This window comes from Oncorhynchus mykiss, chromosome 16 (assembly GCF_013265735.2).
Source record: "Oncorhynchus mykiss isolate Arlee chromosome 16, USDA_OmykA_1.1, whole genome shotgun sequence".
NCBI lineage: Eukaryota > Metazoa > Chordata > Actinopteri > Salmoniformes > Salmonidae > Oncorhynchus > Oncorhynchus mykiss.
In genome coordinates, this window is record NC_048580.1 from 20,074,288 (window position 1) to 20,094,744 (window position 20,457).

Consider the following 20,457-nt stretch of genomic DNA (forward strand, 5'->3'; position numbering starts at 1 on the left):
GAAACACACTGACTGACATATCGTTACCCAGGGGTGTAGGACATAGTCAGTCCAGCCCCTCAGTCTACCTGATAGCTGAAATTCAAACTTCACAATGCTGGCAGCACTGACTGCCATTCAGAAACCAGCAAATGCTAATGATATTCTAATCTTGGGCTCTGTCCCAATACTCTCGAATATCTCCCTTTAGATACAACTGATAAGTACAAGAACGGGATAAATGTCAGATCCATTAAGAGCAGTGGTGATCATGTGCACTGACTAGGATGAATTATGGGCCCTAGTTAAAGCCTATAATCTACTTATGTTCAATGTCCTGGTTAAGGTCACGTGATCAGGAAAACAGCCCAGACATCACACATAAAGAGAGACAAGGAATAGGAAGCTATCTCTAGATTATAGGGGTGCCTCCTGTCCTCCTCTTCCCGCTAGTGTCTCTGAGGGAGCCTGGCGTCATGGTGGGAGCCAGACCGTCTACCGAGGCCATTTCCCTGGGGCTTTCCAAACTGCATTGCAGGGGCTGCGACCTGCTGGTCCAGTTGCTGCTGTGGTTGATATGAACTGCCTAATTGGACAGACTCAGGCACAAGGAAATGCATGTCCATTTCCCCTCAGTGTAATTTTGTAGGAGAGGATCGAATATGAGAAGAGTGGATTTAAGTAGAGTGGAATTGAACATGACACAGCAAGCGGTAAACCAAGAGAGTAAACTCCTGTTTTAATATGCTCAGTGGAGGCTTCCTTATTCGTTGTTGTTCCGAGGGCAGCTCTGCTTCCAGGGCGGAATGAATGTGATTGGTTGGATGAAAGCTCAACGGTCAGCACAGTAGGTGTGAAATAAACAGATTTGCGGGTTGCCACACAAAACATTACTGGTTCAAATACTAACCCTAAACTTAACCAGTCACATTTCTTACCTAAACGTATCCCAACCCCTAAACCTAATCTTAACCAGTTAGAATTTCTTGCCTAAACCTAGCCAAGCATTTAAACAAGATGGAATTCGCAAACCTCCAATCTGCCTTAAATAACCTTATTACTATGCAGGTTACAAAGGACACAAAATACCTAATTTAATATTTTATTAGAATAAGTCAAGGAAAACCTTATATAATGTTGCATTTGTGTCTATTCGACATGAACTGGTGAGATTTAACACAGAACACGATGATGAATAATGAAATCGGCTGTTAGCGCAGCATACCCTGTAACTGGGTTTGTCAACAAGGGTATCCCTGCATCGAAAACACATGCCTCCAGAGTAGAACAAGCCAATAAACTATGTATGAGGGCCATAAAAAGTCTGGGAAGGAATCCTTCAACTTGGGTGACCCTGTTCTGGGGTTGAGGAGGACAAAATGGGACCACCTGGCCCTCTCCATGATGACTGGGCAGGGGGTGCCCTTGAGCTGCCCAGCAGAGTGTATGATGCTCGTTGTGGCTTTACACTTCCTTAGTCCCTTAGGCAACACATCCGCTTTTAAGAGTCCTCTCTCTCCAGTAGCTTGTTCATCCATTTTGCTCTATATTTGACTTAGTTTAGAGGGCAAACTCAAAGACGCTAAGAAATAACTTTAATAAGGAAGAACCTTTATCATTCATTTGCTTTGATATGAGCACATAGATTCTCTGGTGCATCAGCATTCTATTCACAGCACTTCTCCTCCTGGCTGAGTTTGCTTTACAGGACAGTGTTATTGATCCTAACAGAGCTAATCTCAAGGAAACAGGCTCCCGTGACGAGCAGGAGGTTCAACAGCACTGAAATATAGATGGCAAGCCTCCCTTGCTGACATTTCCTAACACAGCTAGCTGGCCAGTCCCGCCCTTCCCAGTAACATACTTGTGTGTGTGTGTGTCACAGGAGGCTGCTGAGGGGAGGACGCCTCATAATAATGACTGGAATGGAGTGAATGGAGCGTTATTAAACACATGGATACGATGTGCTTGATGTGTTCGATACCATTCAATAGTATTCTGTTCCAGCCATTACTTTGAGCCTGGCCTCCCCAATTGAGGTGCCACCGGCCGCCTGTGGTGTTTGTGTGGCGGGGGGCTTGATGGTAGAGTAAACAAACACAAATTAGTTCTGTGTTTGTGTGTGAGACAAATGTGTGTGTGTGTGTGTGTGTGTGTGAGTGAACCTGTGCATGGGTGTCTGTGTATCTGAATGTATTGTTTTGTGAGTATGTGGGGCAGCACACGTGTAATGTAACACCCCTGTTCCCTAGCACATGCAGTTGCTGTCGCTGTGGTTAATTTAAATTTCAGGCTCACCTTGCCCCGCCCGCTACCCTCAGACATGTTACACTGGTGTGAGTATTACAACTGCTGGGTAATGGGACACAAAGTGGGGGATAAAGTTACCCATCCAATCCCACAGAGCGCAGCCCAACATGGCATTGGGTTGCAGATTAAAATGTTTCCAGCCAGGGCCTGGACAGTTTCCTCTTCCGGCCTAAAGTGAAGGCTATTGACGAGGAGTGAGTGAGGATGTCCCTGAGTACATCTCAATAGTCTAGAGTTGCTTCCTTTCCCTGTCTGCTTTCCTTCACCTGTATGATGATTCGGAAGCCCATAAAAGCAATATGGTGGATGCCTAAAATAAACGTGCTTTCACCTGTCTTATTCTTTCAGTGTGAATGAAAGGATACCAGACGAGGAAGCTGTGTAAGACTATTGAGATGCAAACTTTTCTCTTCCTTTTTCCCCACTCTCGCTCCCCTTCTATTGGTACACCACAGCTCCCCTGTCCCCGAATATGTGTAAGTGGATGGCAGAGTAAAAAGGCTTCCCCACTTTTGATCAAATCTCCAACCCCAGATCAACATGGTCATCACAGAAGGCTGCTGAGGGGAGGATGGGCTCATAATAATGGCTGGAATGGAATGGTATCAAACATGTTTGAGTTCGATACCATTCCATTAGTTCCGTTCCAGCCATTACTATGAGTTGAATTGAATTAATTGCCCCCCATCTATCTTCAGAGTTCGTTCTGTTAGGTGACCTAAACTGGGATATGCTTAACACCCGGCAGTCCTACAATCTAAGCTAGGTGCCCTCAATCTCACACAAATTATCAAGGAACCAACCAGGTACAACCCTAAATCTGTAAACATGGGCACTCTCATAGATATTATCCTGACCAACACCTCTGCTGTTTTCAGGATCACTGCCTCATTGCCTGCATCCGCTATGGGTCCGCGGTCAAACGACCACTCCTTACTGTCAAACGCTCCCTAAAACACTTCAGCGAGCAGGCCTTTCTAATCGACCTGGCCCAGGTATCCTGGAAGAATATTGACCTCATCCCGTCAGTAGAGGATGCCTGGTTCTTTAAAAGTAATTTCCGAGCCTCCCGGGTGGCGCAGTGGTTAAGGGAGCTGTACTGCAGCGCCAGCTGTAGCATCAGAGACTCTGGGTTTGCGCCCAGGCTCTGTCGTAACTGGCCACGACCGGGAGGTCTGTGGGGCGACGCACAATTGGCCTCGCGTCGCCCGGGTTAGGGAGGGCTTGGCCGGTAGGGATGTCCTTGTCTCATCGCGCACCAGCAACTCCTGTGGCAGGCCGGGCGCAGTGCGCGCTAACCAAGGTTGCCAGGTGCACGGTGTTTCCTCCGACACATTGGTGCGGCTGGCTTCCGGGTTGGATGCACACTGTGTTAAGAAGCAGTGCGGCTTGGTTGGGTTGTGTATCGGAGGACGCATGACTTTCAACCTTCGTCTCTCCCGAGTTATGAGACAAGATAGTAGCTACTAAACAATTTGATACCACGAAATTGGGGAGAAAAAGGGGTAAAATAAAAAATAACCATGCCCCTTTCAAAAAATGTAGAACTAATAACAGATATAGCCCTTGGTTCACTCCAGACTTGACTGCCCTCAACCAGCCCAAAAACATCCTGTTGTGGCGGACTGCACTAGCATCGAATAGTCCCCTTGATATGCAACTTTTCAGGGAAGTCAGGAACCAATACATGCAGTCAGTTAGGAAAACAAAGGCTAGATTTTTCAAACAGAAATTTGCTCTAACTCCAAAAGTTTTGGGGCACTGAAGTCCATGGAGAATAAGAGCACCTCCTCCCAGCTGCCCACTGCACTGAGGCTAGGAAACACTGTCACCACCGATAAATTCACGATAATCGAGAACTTCCTCCTGGCTACCCCAACCCCGACCAATAGCTCCACACCCCCCGCAGCTACCTGCCCAAGCCTCCCCAGCTTCTCCTTCACCCAAATCCAGATAGCAGATGTTCTGAAAGAGCTGCAAAACCTGGACCTGTACAAATCAGCTGGGCTTGACAATCTGGACCCTCTATTTCTAGAATTATCTGCCGCCATTGTTGCAACCCCTATTACCAGTCTGTTCAACCTCTCTTTCGTATTGTCCGAGATCCCTAAAGACTGGAAAGCTGCCGCGGTCATCAAAGGGCGTGACACTCTAGACCCAAACTGTTACAGACCTATATCCATCCTGCCCTGCCTTTCTAACGTCTTTGAAAGCCAAATTAACGAACAGATCACTGACCACTTCTGTGCAATCCGGTTTCCGAGCCGGTCACTGGTGGACCTCAGCCACGCTCAAGGTACTAAACGATATCATAACTGCCATCGATAAAATACAGTGCTGTGCAGCTGTATTCATCGACCATGCCAAGGCTTTCGACTCTGTCAATCACAGTATTCTTATCGGCAGACTCAACAGCCTTGGTTTCTCAAATGACTGCCTCGCCTGGTTCACTAACTACTTCTCAGATAGAGTTCAATGTGTCAAATTGGAGGGCATGTTGTCCGGGCCTCTGGCAGTCTCTATGAGGTTGCCACAGGGTTCAATTCTCGGGCCGACTCTTTTCTCTGTATATATTAGCGATGTCGCTCTTGCTGCGGGTGATTCCCTGATCCACCTCTACGCAGACGACACCATTCTGTATACATCTGGCCCTTCTTTGGACACTGTGTTAACCTCCAAACGAGCTTCAATGCCATACAACACTCCTTCCGTGACCTCCAACTGCTCTTAAACGCTAACTAAATGCATGCTTTTCAACCGATCGCTGCCCGCACCCGTCCGCCCGACTAGCATCACTACTCTGGACGGTTCTGACTTAGAATATGTGGACAACTACAAATACCTAGGTGTCTGGCTAGACAGTAAACTCTCCTTCCAGACTCATTATAAGCATCTCCAATCCAAAATTAAATCTAGAATCGGCTTCCTATTTTGCAACAAAGCCTCCTTCTCTGACGCTGCCAAACATACCCTCGTAGAACTGACTATCTTACCGATCCTCAACTTCGGCGATGACATTTACAAAATAGCCTCCAACACTCTACTCAGCAAACTACATGCAGTCTATCACAGTAACATCTGTTTCATCCCCAAAGCCAACACCTACTTTGGCCGCCTTTCCTTCCAGTTCTCTGCTGCCAATGACTGGAACGAATTGCAAAAATCGCTGAAGTTGGAGACTCATATCTCCCTCACTAACTTTAAACATCAGCTATCAGATCGCTGCAGCTGTACACAGCCCATCTGTAAATAGCCCATCCAATCTACCTACCTCATCCCCATAGTTTTTATTTACTTTTTTGCTCTTTTGCACATCATCATCTGCACATCTATCAGTCCAGTTTTAATTTTCTAAATTGTAATTACTTCGCTACTATGGCCTATTTATTGCCTTACCTCCTCACGCCATTTGCACACACTGCATATAGACTTTTTTCTATTGTGTTATTGACTGTACGTTTGTTTATTCCATGTGTAACTGTGTTGTTTTTGTTTGTTTCGCATTGCTTTGCTTTATCTTGGCCAGGTCGCAGTTGTAAGTCTATCACTCCAGTTTTAATTAGCTAAATTGTAATTACTTCGCTACTATGACCAATTTATTTTGATAAATTTGAACAAGACTCTGGCAAGTGTATGCACAATGTACTGTTCATACAGTACACAGTAGCCACTAGGTACATAAACAATCTAGAACATGTCTGTTAACAATTTCAATGGAGAGAGGGAGGGTAGGGATGAACCATTTCCTTTAGAACAAACCTATTCTGGGTCTGCTGAGAAAATGAGTTTTTCTCAATCTCTTGGCCCATGCTTAGTGCCTTGGCATGCAGTATTTTCTCCCATTTCTTGAAGTTGATGTCATTGTCTTGCTCAACACACACTTGCTCCGTTTCCACTGTAACCATTCGTTCTTGCTCAACTCCTCCATGACTCCTACTTGACCAACATCAGTGTCAGATGTAAAACATGCGCAATGACATCACTCCAACTGGATTGTACGTCGTTGTAATTTCCAGCACAGAGTTGTGACTCGTCTATCTACTCAGGCTTTACAGTAAGACTTCAGTACAGCACACCCTAATTCTCACAGGATATGTCACAGAGGTAAATACAAAAGCATGTAGCTGTCAGAAATGAAAATTACCAAGTAAAATAAATATGAATCCCAACATTTGACTTTCTGACTATATACTGTTTGGACCAGTTATTCACATTATTGTGTCGCTATCAGGGAACATGGTTTAACCCTGCTGGGAGACCAATGTTTCTATACACAGACCCTATGTCCTGGGGGCCATCTTGTACATCAAGCTGCTTCACCCTGCATACATTCAAGACAGCGGAGAAATGCTAAACTCTCCCGGCTGCACACTTGCTGTAGAGTTGTATCCACCAGATTACCCATGTACAGGCAGTAGGTCTATACCAAGTGTAACCGGTCCTTTTACTGTGCAAAAACATTTTATGGTATGTGTGACAAGTGACCTCGCCTGAGAACTAAAGACTCATGTTAGTTCTGGAGCTAATGCTCTAGGCTTTAGCTCAGCGAGCTAACACTGTCTTGAGTTGCGTGGAAACTTTGGGTTCAATACCCATGTCAGTAACATTTACATTGAGCACGGCAGTGAATAATGGCCTCCTTTCATGTCTAGGTTTGGTTGAATGAAGATAGAGGCCGTGTGGATTTCAGGGGTCTGGTTTGGTGGAGCTCTCCATGCATGGCCAGATGTAACAATCCACATTGACTGATCACAGGCTCAGTTTTAGTGTCAAAGCATGAAGAGAAACCGGATCTGTTACAAGGAGAACTATACAAGACATGGTTGAGAAGGGCTGACAAAACACTGCAAGGTATTTAGTATAGAATTGGAATCCATAAGACAGCCTTTGGTCAATTTGTACAAATAATGTTGAAAGGAATACGGAAGTCAAAACAACAGTCAATAAAACACAAATACATAATGATTTAGTCACATATAAGAGAAGAGCCGTGGCTGGATGTCAGTTTGAGATTTCCCCCTTAGAAGAAGCAAATTAAGACTAGGAAGCACACCTATAGGCTGAGAGGAACCTATTTTCAGGTGCTGATGAATGCCACTGTTGAGTAAATCAGAAACTGAGGCTTGGGTAACAAGAGGCCACAAGATGGCAGACTTGTATGAAACCCCACAGAGGCCAATTCCATTTTTATTTGACGTCACTCACTCCACTTGCTCACATCGGGGCAAATCCTAACTTCCATTTAAGAAGAATTTTCACTGATGGCAATCGAGACTAAGAGAACAGAAGTGAAACTAAGTGGAAGTTATTATTTGACCACAGTGACCACACTATCAAATCCAGAGTTTTAGGAAATGAGGATATTAATGAATCCACTGCACATGTGAGATGTGTTTTGTTTCATAAAGGTGATATAATTCCTGAAATGTAATGTTTTGTTATAGTGGATTACTAAAATGTAGTATTTTCAGATGAAAACTACTGTGGAACTCTCGGTGGTCCCCCCTCCAGTATACACTGAGTATACCAAACATTAAGAACAGCTTTTGCCCTCAGAACAGCCTCAATTCGTCAGGGCATGGACTCCACAAGGTGTCTAAAGTGTTCCACAGGGATGCTGGCCTATGTTGACTCCAATGCTTCTCACAGTTGTGTCAAGTTAGCTGGATGTCCTTTGGGTGGTAGATCATTCGTGATACACACAGAAAACTGTTGAGTGTGAAAAAACCCAGCAGCGTGGCAGTTATTGACACAAACCGGTGACACAGACCTGGCACCTACTACCATACCTTGTTCAAAGGCACATAAATATTTTGTCTTGCCCATTCACCCTCTGAAGGGCACACATACACAATCCATGTCTCAAGGCTTAAAAATCCTTATTCAACCTGTCTCCCCCCCTTCATCTACACTGATGGAAGTGGATTTAACAAGTGACATCAATAAGGGATCAAAGTTTTCACCTGGATTCACCTGGTCAGTCTATGTCATGGAAAGAGCAGGTGTTCTTAATGTTTTGTATTCTCAGTGTATGTCATGACAGTTCTGTTTCATTGGGCTTTTCAGATACGCATGTTTTCCTCTAATTAACATTGCCTGAGGACAGGCTCAGTTTATGGAATGTAGGAATTCCAGATAGTTTTTTTTCTCTCCAGAATTTAATGACTTCAATATTGCTGGTCTACACAGCTTTTCCTAACCAAAATCAGAAAATGTATGTATATATGAACATTAAGTTATTGTCATTTGTCATAATTTGCCAACCCAGGCTCCATTGTCACTTAACACAGCTGCCGAATTCTAACACCATGCCAACACATTTTAAAGATGTTCAAGTTGTTTCAAGATTATTTTCATGTTCATATTACTATGTAGTATATATGTATTCAATTATAATGTGTTTATAATACAGCCCATTCAATTGCAATATTTTTACACTTCCAACACTTTCACCAGAAAAGATGACTGATTCAACTCGATACTGTACAGCTAGTATTGTGATAGAAAGGGAATTCCCATCAACTAGTATAAATATAGTGGGTAAAGGCTATGATGGTATCTAACAACTTGCGTTCACTGGTCGGTCAATTGTATCAGCAAATTCCTTGAAGTGCCATCAACCCAAAGGCAATGAACATTCTGATAGGTGAGTAGTACAAGTCCCTCCTTCACTGCTGGTAGACTGACTGACTTCACAACAACTGGATATGAGAAAGAATGCAACAAGTAAAGTAAAACGTGGAATATATTCTAGTAGACAATTTATTAGATGGACAGCTTTTAAAACGACAAAAAAAGTGTGTAAAATTAGGATGTTTCAACTTTTTAGTTCAGACAAAAGTTATTTCAGAGAAAGAAGGATACTTCAGAGCAAGTCAAATAGTTGATGGAATCAAGGCTATCATTGAGTTATCACTGTAAAAGATAGTTTGAAGTTATAGCTATGGATTTATTTTTAAAGGTGCAGGTATTTTTGACAGGGGTTCCTGTTCCTCTGTTGCTATTTTTAACTAGGTTATACTCACGGGGATGTGTGTAATTTGCTAGGGCAAATGGGACAGATATTGCATATTCATATCAACCAATGATCACACAGTTTCATCACAACCCCGATTTCGACATTGCATTAAACCGGAGGTTCGGAAGCTATAACAGAGGCAACGTTGTTCTCTACAGTTTTCGCCATTCTCTGCAACATGGCCAGCTACGGTCAAAGCGCACCGATCTTGGAGTATTCTGGCGAGGCGGGTCAACTAGTCGACGATCCAGAATTCAACCTGTCCGTAGAAAACAGCAAGAGTTTGATCAAAAAGGTGTTGGATGCTATTCCTGAGACACACACATCGTGCATTCATTCTGAGGTAAGTGGATCGGCCTCGGCTAAGCCCACTAACGTTACTTCTGTCCGTGACAGGCTGTACCAGACACCACCGTTTGTGTATCTGTGGGGAGAGTGAGCTGTATAGGCCAAATCCAATCAGATGTATTATCATTCTCCATATTACAGGAAATGTACATTTAATAGCATACACAAGCATTGAAGAAGCTGTTACCATTCTGGACGATGTTTATGTCTATGGTGGTCTGATCGTGCACAAAAAATGGCAACTGTAGCCTATATAGGCCTACTATTACGCACAAAATGTATCCATTTTTGATAGGTGGAATCAGTTATTTTAGTTGGAAATTCCACTCAGTTTAGATAAGTACTTAATGGACGTCCAATGTTCTAATTCTAAACATTGGTTTTGTAATCCTGTCTTTTGGCTCTCAGACCCTGATTCTTAACTCCAGCAGTGAGAACAGGAAACTACAATACCTGGCGATCAACCTTGGCATCCCCTCTGCTCCCACACTCAACGCCTTGACAGATAACTTTACTTTGGTGAGCGTCAGACTCTGCACTACAGCCTCTATGCCTAATTTAACGTAAATATGAAGACCAGGTTCCGGATGAAATATGTTACTACCTGGAGCCTATAGTACTATAGTGACGGCCAGACCTGCCCAGGAACAACTCTAGGCCCGGATTAGAAACTATAAGAAATATGGCATCTGAAAATGATATCAGCCCTAGAAATAAGGCATTGCTTTGACATTTGAGGTCTCTCCATCAGGAGACCTGTCTGAGACGTATGTCAGAGGGACTACAGGTGCACCAGGACCTGCTAAGAGCTGTCGTACAACGCCTGGCCAACACAGAGAGAATCACTGCACTGCTGACTGATATCAGAGATCTCCGCGTACAGATCAACAGGGTGAGGCTCCCTGTAAAACGACTTATACACCATGCACGCATACACAGTATTATACAATCCCTTGGATTCAAATACTGTTCCGACATAAATGCTGATTGATTATAGAGTTCTTTGTAATTAGAGTTCTTTGTATCTCCAGATGCTGAAAGCGGTCCAAGTGGCGGAGAGCCCGGTGGCGGTGCAGCCCACAGCCACAAGCCTGGCCTCTCGTCTCACTGGGGACTATGAGGTTCAGGTAGCCACACATCTGACTCTGGTGCAGCTCCAAAGCTTTGGCCAGGACATAGTCCGAAGTCTAAGGAACATAGCCCAAGCAAATGGGCAGAGCGATTGACCCAAAACTGACTTGAAATTGCCATGTTTTTATGGTGATGTATTTTATTTATTTATTTATGATCTATTTATTATTCAGTCTATTTATGATTAGATGTGTATTTATAAAATGCTTAAAATATAATTTAAATGCTTTTTTTACATGTTCCAATTACAGTGCATTTGGAAAGTATTCAGACCCCTGGACTTTTTCCAGATTTTGTTACAGTACAGCAATATTCAAAAAGTGACTAAATTGTCCCCCCCCCCCCCTCTCAAATCTACACATATAATACTCCATAATGACAGAGCAAAAACAGGTTTTTAGAATTTTTAGCAAATGTATATTGTGGGGCACCAGGTAGCCTAGTGGTTAGAGCATTGGGCAAGTAACCGAAAGGTTGCTAGATCGAATCCCAGAGCTATAAAGGTAAAAATCTGTCGTTTTGCCACTAAACAAGGCACTGTTCCTAGGCCATCATTGTAAATTAGAATTTGTTCTTAAATTTATTTAATATATATTACATTTACATAAGTATTCACACCCTTTGCTCAGTATGTTGTTGAATCACTGTTGGCAGTGATTACAGCCTAGAGTCTTCTTGGGTACAAGCTTGGCACACCTGTACTCCCAATCTTCTCTGCAGATCCTCTCAAGCTCTGTCAGGTTGGATGGGGAGCATCACTGCACAGCTATTTTCAGGTCTCCAGAGATGTTCGATCATATTCAAATCCGGGCTCTGGCTGGGCCACTCAAGGTCATTCAGAGACTTGTCCCGAAGCCACTCCTGTGTTGTCTTGGCTGTGTGCTTAGGGTTGTTGTCCTGTTGGAAGGTGAACCTTCTCCCCAGTCTGAGTTCCCGAGTGCTCTGGAGCAGGTTTTTAAAATCAAGGACCTCTCTGTAATTTGCTCTGTTCTTCTTTTCCGTGATCCTGACTAGTCTCCCGGTCCCTGCCGCTGAAAAACATCCCCACAGCATGATGCTGCCACCACCATGCTTCACCGTAGGGATAGTGCCAGGTTTCCTCCAGACGCGACGCTTGGCATTCAGGCCAAAGAGTTCAATCTTGGTTTCATTAGACCAGAGAATTGGTTTCATTAGACCAGAGAATCTTGTTTCTCAGTCAGAACCTTTATGTGCCTTTTGGCAAACTACACATGGGCTGTCATGTGCCTTTTACTGAAGAGTGGCTTCCGCCTGGCCACTCTACCATAAATGCCTGATTGGTGGAGTGCTGCAGAGATGGTTGTCCTTCTGGAAGGTTCTCCCATCTGCATAGAGGAACTCTAGAGCTCTGTCAGAGTGACCATCGGGTTCTTGGTCACCTCCCTGACCAAGGCCCTTCGCCCCCGATTGCTCAGTTTGGCCAGGCGGCCAGGAAGAGTCTTGGTGGTTCCAAACTTATTCCATTTAAGAACGATGGAGGCCATTGTGTTCTTGGGGACCTTCAATGCAGCAGACATTCACCTCAGGATTCACCTGAGCTCAATTTCGAGTCTCATAGCAAAGGGTTTTAATACTTATGTAAATGTTTTGAAGCGCCAATCCGCGCTCCTTAACACCTGCCCGCTTATCCCGGGAAACCAGCCGCACCAATGTGTCGGAGGAAACACAGCTCATTTGACCGCCGAAGTCAGCCTGCAGGCGCCCGGCCTGCCACAAGGAGTCGCTAGAGTGTGATAAGCCAAGTAAAGCCCCCTGGCCAGAACTGCCAATTGTGCAACGTCCTATGGGACTCCCGGTCACGGCCAGTTGTGACATAGCCTGGGATCAAACCTGGGTCTGTAGTGACACCTAAAGCGCCTAGTGACACCTAATGCAGTGCCTTAGATCGCTGCGCCACTCGGGAGGCCCTGTTTTTTTATTTTGTATAAAACCCGTTTTCGCTTTGTCATTATGGGGTATTGTTTGTAGATAAATGTAATCCATTTTAGAATAAAGCTGTAACATAACAAAATGTGGGGAAAGTCAAGGGGTCTGAATACTTTCCAAATGCACTGCAAGCCTACTCAATTATTTGCCTGTATGCTTTGTGAGCAACCCTTGTAGTAAGCTTCATAAGCTGTTATCAACTTTTGTCCCAGGGTGTCATTGAGGAAGTTTTTTTTAGGGGTTATACATGAATCCACCATTTGTATTTCATAAGTTCTATGAAAATGTACTGTTTTTTACAGAGACAATTGCTTGCAAGTATCTGTATGTTATACTTCATTTTGGAGTTATTAGTACATTTTATTTTGTCAAATGCAATGCATTAGCGCTCACCAAATATACACTGAACAAAAATATAAACATGTTCGTCCCATGTTTCATGAGCTGAAATAAAAAAGAACCCAAAAATGTTCAATATGCACAAAAAGCTTCTTTCTCTAAATTGTTTAGTTTACATCCCTGTTAGTGAGCATTTTTCCTTTACCAAGATAATCCATCCACCTGAGAGGTGTGGCATACCAAGAAGCTGATTAAACAGCATGATCATTACATACCTTGTGCTTGGGACAATACAAGACCACTCGGAAATGTGCAGTTTCATCACACAACACAATGCTACAGATGGCTCAAGTTGAGAGAACGTGCAATTGGCAGGAATGTCCACCAGAGCTGTTTGCCAGAGAATTGTATGTTTATTTTTCGACCATAAGCCACCTCCAGTTAAGTTTTAGAGAATGTGGCAGTACATCCAACCGGCCTCACAACCGCAGACCACGTGCATGGCGTCGTGTGGGCGAGTGGTTTGATGTTGTCAACGTTGTGAACAGAATACCCCATGGTGGCTGTGTGTTTATGGTATGGGCAGGCATAAGTTATGGACAATGAACACAATTGCATTTTAGCAATGGCAATTTGAATGAACAGAGATATCGTGATGAGATCCTGAGACCCATTGTGCTATTCATCCGCTGCCATCACATCTTTCAGCATTATAATACACGGCTCCATGTCGAAAGGATTTGTACACAATTCCTGGAAGCAGAAAATGTCTCAGTTCTTCCATGGCCTGCATACTCACCAGACATTTCACACATTGAGCATGTTTGGGATGCCCTGGATCGACATATGACAGCGTGTTCCAGTTCTTGCCAATATTCAGCAACTTTGCACAGCCATTGAAGAAGAGTGAGACAACATTCCACAGGCTACAATCAACAGCCTGTTCAAACTCTATGCAAAGGAGATGTCTCGCTACATGAGGCAAATGGTGCTCACACCAGATACGGACTGCTTTTCTGATCTACACCTTTTAAAAAATATATATTTCTTAAGGTATCTGTGACCAACAGATGCATATCTGTATTCCCAGTCATGTGAAATCCATAGATTAGGGCCTAATGAATTTATTTCAATTGACTGATTTCCTTATATGAACTTGTTGCATGTTACGTTATATTAGTGTTAAGTATAATAACAAAAATGAGGTTTGCAATTGCCAAATATGGTAGGACAAGGGTTGTCTAGTAAAAGCAGTTGTTCCTTAAAAGCCTTGTGTCTAGATGCTTGTTTGACCGTCTACAGAGGAAATGAAGGATTATTAGACAGTGAGTAAGCATCTTCTGTGAACCCGAAAGTAACATTTAGACTGTTACGTCTAATGACATCCCTTATTTCCCTCCCCCATCCAGGGACTTCATTTAGGAAGTTATGCAAGGCTAGATGACTGATAAGCACGAGCTCACTAAGAATCACCAGTGGGGTGTTCCTTCAAAGGCCCGGGGAATATCACTCAGAGAGCATCACACCACCATGTGACAGTGAAGAGGTTGAATATGTGGGATTATGGTTGTGGTCATGTTCATTTGGCATCAAACGGAAGAAAATGGTCTGAAACAGGGATTAACCACCAATAACAAATGCTTATTTTCATTTTCAGTTCCAAAACGTTTTGCTATGATGTGCCCTAAAGAATAAGGCCCTTTCTGTCTCAAAACAATGCCATGTGATCATCCGTCATGGGTAAGGCCCTGTGTTTTAGTTATTCATGTCATATGACCTAGATTTGTTTCCTTACCCAGAAATGAGAATAAGACACAAAATCTGAGGATGGTGCTGGACCATCTGACTTAAAGCTTTATCAAACTGTCCCCTTTTTATAAGGTTAAAATCCAGGTCATGTGACATGATTAAACAAAACACAGGAACCTAGTGATGGGATAGTGACATTCAGTAGCCATATGTTTTGATAACGACAAAAACAAAGCAAGCAACGGGAGGAAGTCACTGTAAACAATGTTACAGGTAGGTAGCCTATTACTCTAGCAAGGAGCACTGAAGGTCAATTAACGAACATTACCAGTCAAAAGTTGACACATCTACTCATTCCAGGGTTGTTCTTTATTTTTACTATTTTCTACACCTGTGATATAATACAAAGACAAACTATGAAATAACACATATGGAATCATGTCATGCCCAATAAAGTGTTAAACAAATCAAAATATATTTTATATTTGAGATTCTTCAATGTAGCCACCCTTTGCCTTGATGACAGCTTTGCACACTCTTTGCATTCTCTCAACCAGCTTCCCCTGGAATGCTTTTCCAACAATCTTGAAGGAGTTCCCACATATGCGGATCACTTTTTGGCTGCTTTTCCTTCACTCTGCGGTCCAACTTTCCTGTGGTGGTCCTCATGAGAGCCAGTTTCATCATAGAGTTTGATGGTTTTTGTGAATGCACTTGAAGAAATGTTCAAAGTTCTTGAAATGTTCTGGATTGACTGACCTTAAAATAATGATGGACTATCGTTTTTCTTTGCTTATTTGAGCTTTTCTTGCCATAATATGGACTTGGTCTTTTACCAAATAGGGCTATCTTCTGTATACCATCCCTACCTTGTCACAACACAACTGATTGGCTCAAACACATTAAGAAGGAAAGAAATTCCACAAATTTACTTTTAACAAGGCACACCTGTTCATTGAAATGCATTCCAGGTGACTACCTCGTGAAGCTGTTTGAGTGAATGCCAAGATTGCCTTGATTACAGCTTTGCACAAAGGGTGGCGACTTTGAAGAATCTAAAATATATTTACATTTGTTTAACACTTTTTTGGTTACTACATGATTCCATATATTATTTCATCGTTTCGATGTCTTCACTATTATTCTACAATGTAGAAAATAGTCAAAATAAAGAAAAACCCTTGAATGAGTAGGTGTCCAAACTTTTGACTGGTACTGTATATACTTTGTATTTAAGTGAAAATATTTGAATTCTGAAAATTATCAGCACTGAAAAACACCTATAAAATATCTTAATTTAGAAGGTATTTACATTTTCATGAGGCGTTACTATAAAGATGACAATATGTACACTTTTTATGAATAATGATTCCAAGATTGTGAAAACATTTAATTTGACAGTTTTGTATTACTGACCATAGAGACTATCAAAATGAAAGAAAACCTACATTTGAATGAATGATGAAGCAATCAGGATTACATAACAGTTGTTAACCAACTTTGGAGTATTGTGAAACTGGCATTTCTATGCCAAAGTGATGAAACACCATCTAAGTGGAGTCCCAAGCTTTGAAGTGTGAATCCTAACTTCCACTTTGTCAGATCTTATCTTAGTCTCACATTGACACTAATGCATGACTAAGTAAAATGCTTATTTATGTGTGAAGCTGGTTTCGCCCCTGAGTGACTGGGGAAATAGAATCCATGGAGAAGGCAGAGGTGGGTGAGCTGAGCCCTGGGAACCATCAGGGTTCCCATAAGACTAAGCTGGCCTTTGCTGCTACGCTCCTCCCCAGGGGCAGAGTCAAGTCAGTGATGCCCACGACCGACCGACCGACCGACAGACAGACAACACACGACACACTTCTTACGTGGCATTTTCCAGATTCTAATTATTTATATACAGTTGAAGTTGGAAGTTTACATGTCATTTTTCAACCACTCCACAAATTTCTTGTTAACAAACTATAGTTTTGGCAAGTCGGTTAGGACATCAACTTTGTGCATGACATGACATTTTTCAAACAATTGTTTACAGACAGGTTTCACTTATAATTCACTGTATCACAATTCCAGTGGGTCAGAAGTTTACATACACTAAGTTGACTGTGCCTTTAAACAGAAAGAAAATTATGTAATGGCTTTAGAAGCTTCTGAAAGGCTAACTGACATAATTTGAGTCAATTGGAGGTGTGTCTGTGGATGTATTTCAAGGTCTACCATCAAACTCAATGCCTCTTTGCTGACATCATGGGAAAATCAAAAGAAATCAGCCAAGATCTCAGAAAAACAATTGTAGACCTCCACAAGTCTGGTTCATCCTTGGGAGCAATTTCCAAATGCCTGAAGGTACCACGTTCATTTGTACAAACAATAGCACGCAAGTATAAACACCATGGGACCACACAGCAGTCATACCGCTCAGGAAGGAGACGTGTTCTGTCTCCTAGAGATGAACGTACTTTGGAGCAAAAAGTGCAAATCAATCCCAGAACAGCAGCAAAGGACCTTGTGAAGATGCTGGAGGAAACAGGTACAAAAGATTCTATATCCACAGTAAAATTAGTCCTATAGTGACATAACCTGAAAGGCCGTTCAGCAAGGAAGAAGGCACTGCTCCAAAAACCACCATAAAAAAGCCAGACTACAGTTTGCAACTGCACATGGGGACAAAGATCGTACTTTTTGGAGAAATGTCCTCTGGTCTGATGAAACAAAAATAAAACTGTTTGGCCATAATGACCATCGTTATATTTGGAGGATAAAGGGGGAGGCTTGCAAGCCGAAGAACACCATCCCAACCGTGAAGCATGGGGGTGGCAGCATCACGTTGTGGGGGTGCTTTGCTGCAGGAGGGACTGGTGCACTTCACAAAATAGATGGTATCATGAGGACAAGAAAATTGTGTGGATATATTGAAGTAACATCAGTCAGGAAATGAAAGCTTGGTCGCAAATGGGTCTTCCAAATGGACAATGACCCCAAGCATACTTCCAAAGTTGTGGCAAAATGGCCTAAGGACAACACAGTCAAGGTATTGGAGTGGCCATCACAAAGCCGTGACCTCAATCCAAAATAACATTTGTGGGAAGAACTGAAAAGGCGTATGCGGGCAAGGAGGCCTACAAACCTGACTCAGTTACACTAGCTCTGTCATGAGGAATGGGCCAAAATTCACCCAACTTATTGTGGGAAGCTTGTAGAAGGCTAACCGAAAAGTTTGAACCAAGTTAAACAATTTAAAGGCAATGCTACCAAATACTAATTGAGTGTATGTAAACCTCTGACCCACTGGGCATGTGATGAAAGAAGTAAAAGCTGAAATAAATCATTCTCTCTACTATTATTCTGACATTTCACATTCTTGTGGTGATCCTAACTGACATAAAACAGGGAATTATTACTAGGATTAAATGTCAGGAATTGTGAAATACCGAGTTAAAATGTATTTGGCTTAGGTTTATGTAAACTTCCAACTTCAACTGTAGCTCTTCAAATCATAAAATAATAAAATTCAATAAAAGTATGAACAAATAAACAAGAGGAATGAGAAGTAATTTAAAAAAAAATCATACATTAAAAGCATCATTATAAAAGTGTGGATGCAAGAATGAGGTCAGCTAGAAACTTGGGGCCAGATGTACTAAGATTTTTTTAAAACATAGAAGGTAAAAATAGTAAAATTATCGTTATCAAAAGAAATGAAAAAAAAACCTCATCATTGCAGGAATATGTCTCCCCAGAATGTGTTGAGTAAAAATCCCATGTCGAAGTCACATTTCTTACCTAAATTGCGTAGAACTAACAATCAACTGTTATCACTACATAACTACTCTCCTTCCCCTAGACTACCACAGTTCATCTCCCCCACGGTCAACTCCCCTCTCTCCCACTCACCATGGTGAAAGGCATGGAACTGCAAGATGCTCCCGCAGCTGCCTTGTTCCAGGCACTCCACACACTCCTTCATGAAGCTCTGCACAAACTGGATGTGTGGCCCCGCTGTCTTGGAGCCAAGGACGGATGAGATCAGCAGGAACAGGTTGGCTTTAGAGGGAGAAAGAGAGAGAGCAGAGTGGATCCGTCCTGGGCTCCACTAAATCACATTTTAGTCATTTAGCAGACGCTCTTATCCAGAGCGACTTAATCAAACATATAAGCTAGAATGAAATCGTTATGAGAAGCACTAAAACATTAAAGGCATGCCCTGGTAAGCCATACTGGTAAGCCACAAGGCCTAATAGGTGCTAAAGCTTTGAGACCGGCGCATGGTTCTAACCTAGGACGTGGTTGAGAGGGTCCCTCATGTTGACCGTGTGGAGCTGGGAGGCCGATAGGGAGGTGGACATGGAGCGGTCACCTACAACACAACCACAAGAGACAGGGAAAAGATTAAAGGTCATTATAGTGACAATCAACAGGAATGGAGAAAGAGGAAAAAGTGTCTTCATTAGCAAAGTCAAAAGAGTAGGGGGGTTATTGTGGTTCATAGGCAGCCAAGGTTAAAGACCCCATATGGAAGTTGTGTCAGTGAGTACGGTTACATGCACACAATATTACGATTATTGTGACGTCAGATTAATATACTGAACAAAAATATAAATGCAACAATTTCAACGATGTTACTGAGTTATAGTTCCTATTAGGAAATCAGTCAATTGAAATAAATAAATTAGGCCCTAATCTATGGATTTCACATGACTGGGAATACAGATACTGTTGGTAACAATAAAGGTAGGGTGTGGATAACAAAAAAAAAATCAAAATCTGTATCTGGTGTGACCACCATTTGCCTCATGCAGCGCGACACCTCCTTCGCATAGAGTTGATCAGGCTGTTGATTGTTGTCCCACTCCTCTTCAATGGGTGGGCGATGTTGCTGGATATTGGCGGGAAGTGGAACAAACGGTCGTACACGTCGATCCAGAGAATCCCAAACATGCTCAATGTGTGACATGTCTGGTGAGTATGCAGGAAGAACTGGGACAATTTCATCTTCCATGAATTGTGTACAGATGGGGCCGTGCATTACGCTGAAACATGTTGTGCCATTCATCCGTCGCCATCATCACATCACTGTGCATTCAAATTGCCATTGATAAAATCCAGTTGTGTTCGTTTTCCGTAGCTTATGCCTGCTCATATACCATAATCCCGCCACCACCATGGGGTTCACAACAATATCAGAAAATCGCTCGCCCACACGACCCCATAAACGCGGTCTGCCATCTACCTGGTACAATTGAAACTGGGATTCATCTGTGAAGAGCACACTTCTCTAGCGTGCCAGTGGCCATCGAAGGTGAGCATTTGCACACTGAAGTCGGTTATGACGCCAAACTGCAGTCATGTCAAGACCCTGGTGAGGATGACGAGCACGCAGCTTCCCTGAGACTATTTCTGACAGTGTGCAGAAATTCTTCGGTTATGCAAACCCACAGTTTCATCAGCTGTCCGGATGGCTGGTCTCAGACGATCCCCACAGGTGAAGAAGCCGGATGTGGAGGTCCTGGGTTGGCGTGATTACATGTGGTCTGCAATTGTGAGGCCAGTTGGACGTACTGCCAAATTCTCTAAAATTAAGTTCTAGGCTGCTTATTGTCGAGAAATTAACACTAAATTATCTGGCAACAGCT

General features: G+C 42.9%; 2 protein-coding genes across 17 annotated transcripts in view; one reads left to right on the top strand and one right to left on the bottom strand.

Annotated features, from left to right (window-relative positions):
• The first annotated feature begins 8,260 nt into the window (after positions 1-8,260).
• On the top strand, positions 8,261-11,151 carry csf3a (colony stimulating factor 3 (granulocyte) a). The gene is made up of 5 exons (XM_021565105.2): positions 8,261-8,935; positions 9,466-9,650; positions 10,064-10,174; positions 10,407-10,547; positions 10,687-11,151. Exons 1-5 carry the CDS (start codon positions 8,920-8,922, stop codon positions 10,879-10,881), a joined length of 648 nt encoding a protein of 215 aa, XP_021420780.1. The 5' UTR covers positions 8,261-8,919; the 3' UTR covers positions 10,882-11,151.
• Positions 9,471-20,457, bottom strand: part of med24 (mediator complex subunit 24) — a 40,777-nt gene continuing 29,790 nt past the window's right edge. For 15 of the 16 annotated variants that reach the window (XR_005036470.1, XR_005036466.1, XR_005036467.1 and 12 more), the window contains 3 exons: positions 19,101-19,181; positions 18,719-18,868; positions 9,471-9,566 (listed from right to left, as the gene is read on the bottom strand). Coding sequence is in view for 2 of the 16 variants with exons in the window: in XM_036946452.1 (XP_036802347.1) it covers positions 19,125-19,181 (57 nt within the window). In the remaining 14 variants the exon portion in view is untranslated. Of the gene's footprint in view, positions 9,567-18,718; positions 18,918-19,100; positions 19,182-20,457 lie in introns of all 16 variants that reach the window. The other variant, XM_036946453.1, reaches the window with a different exon arrangement.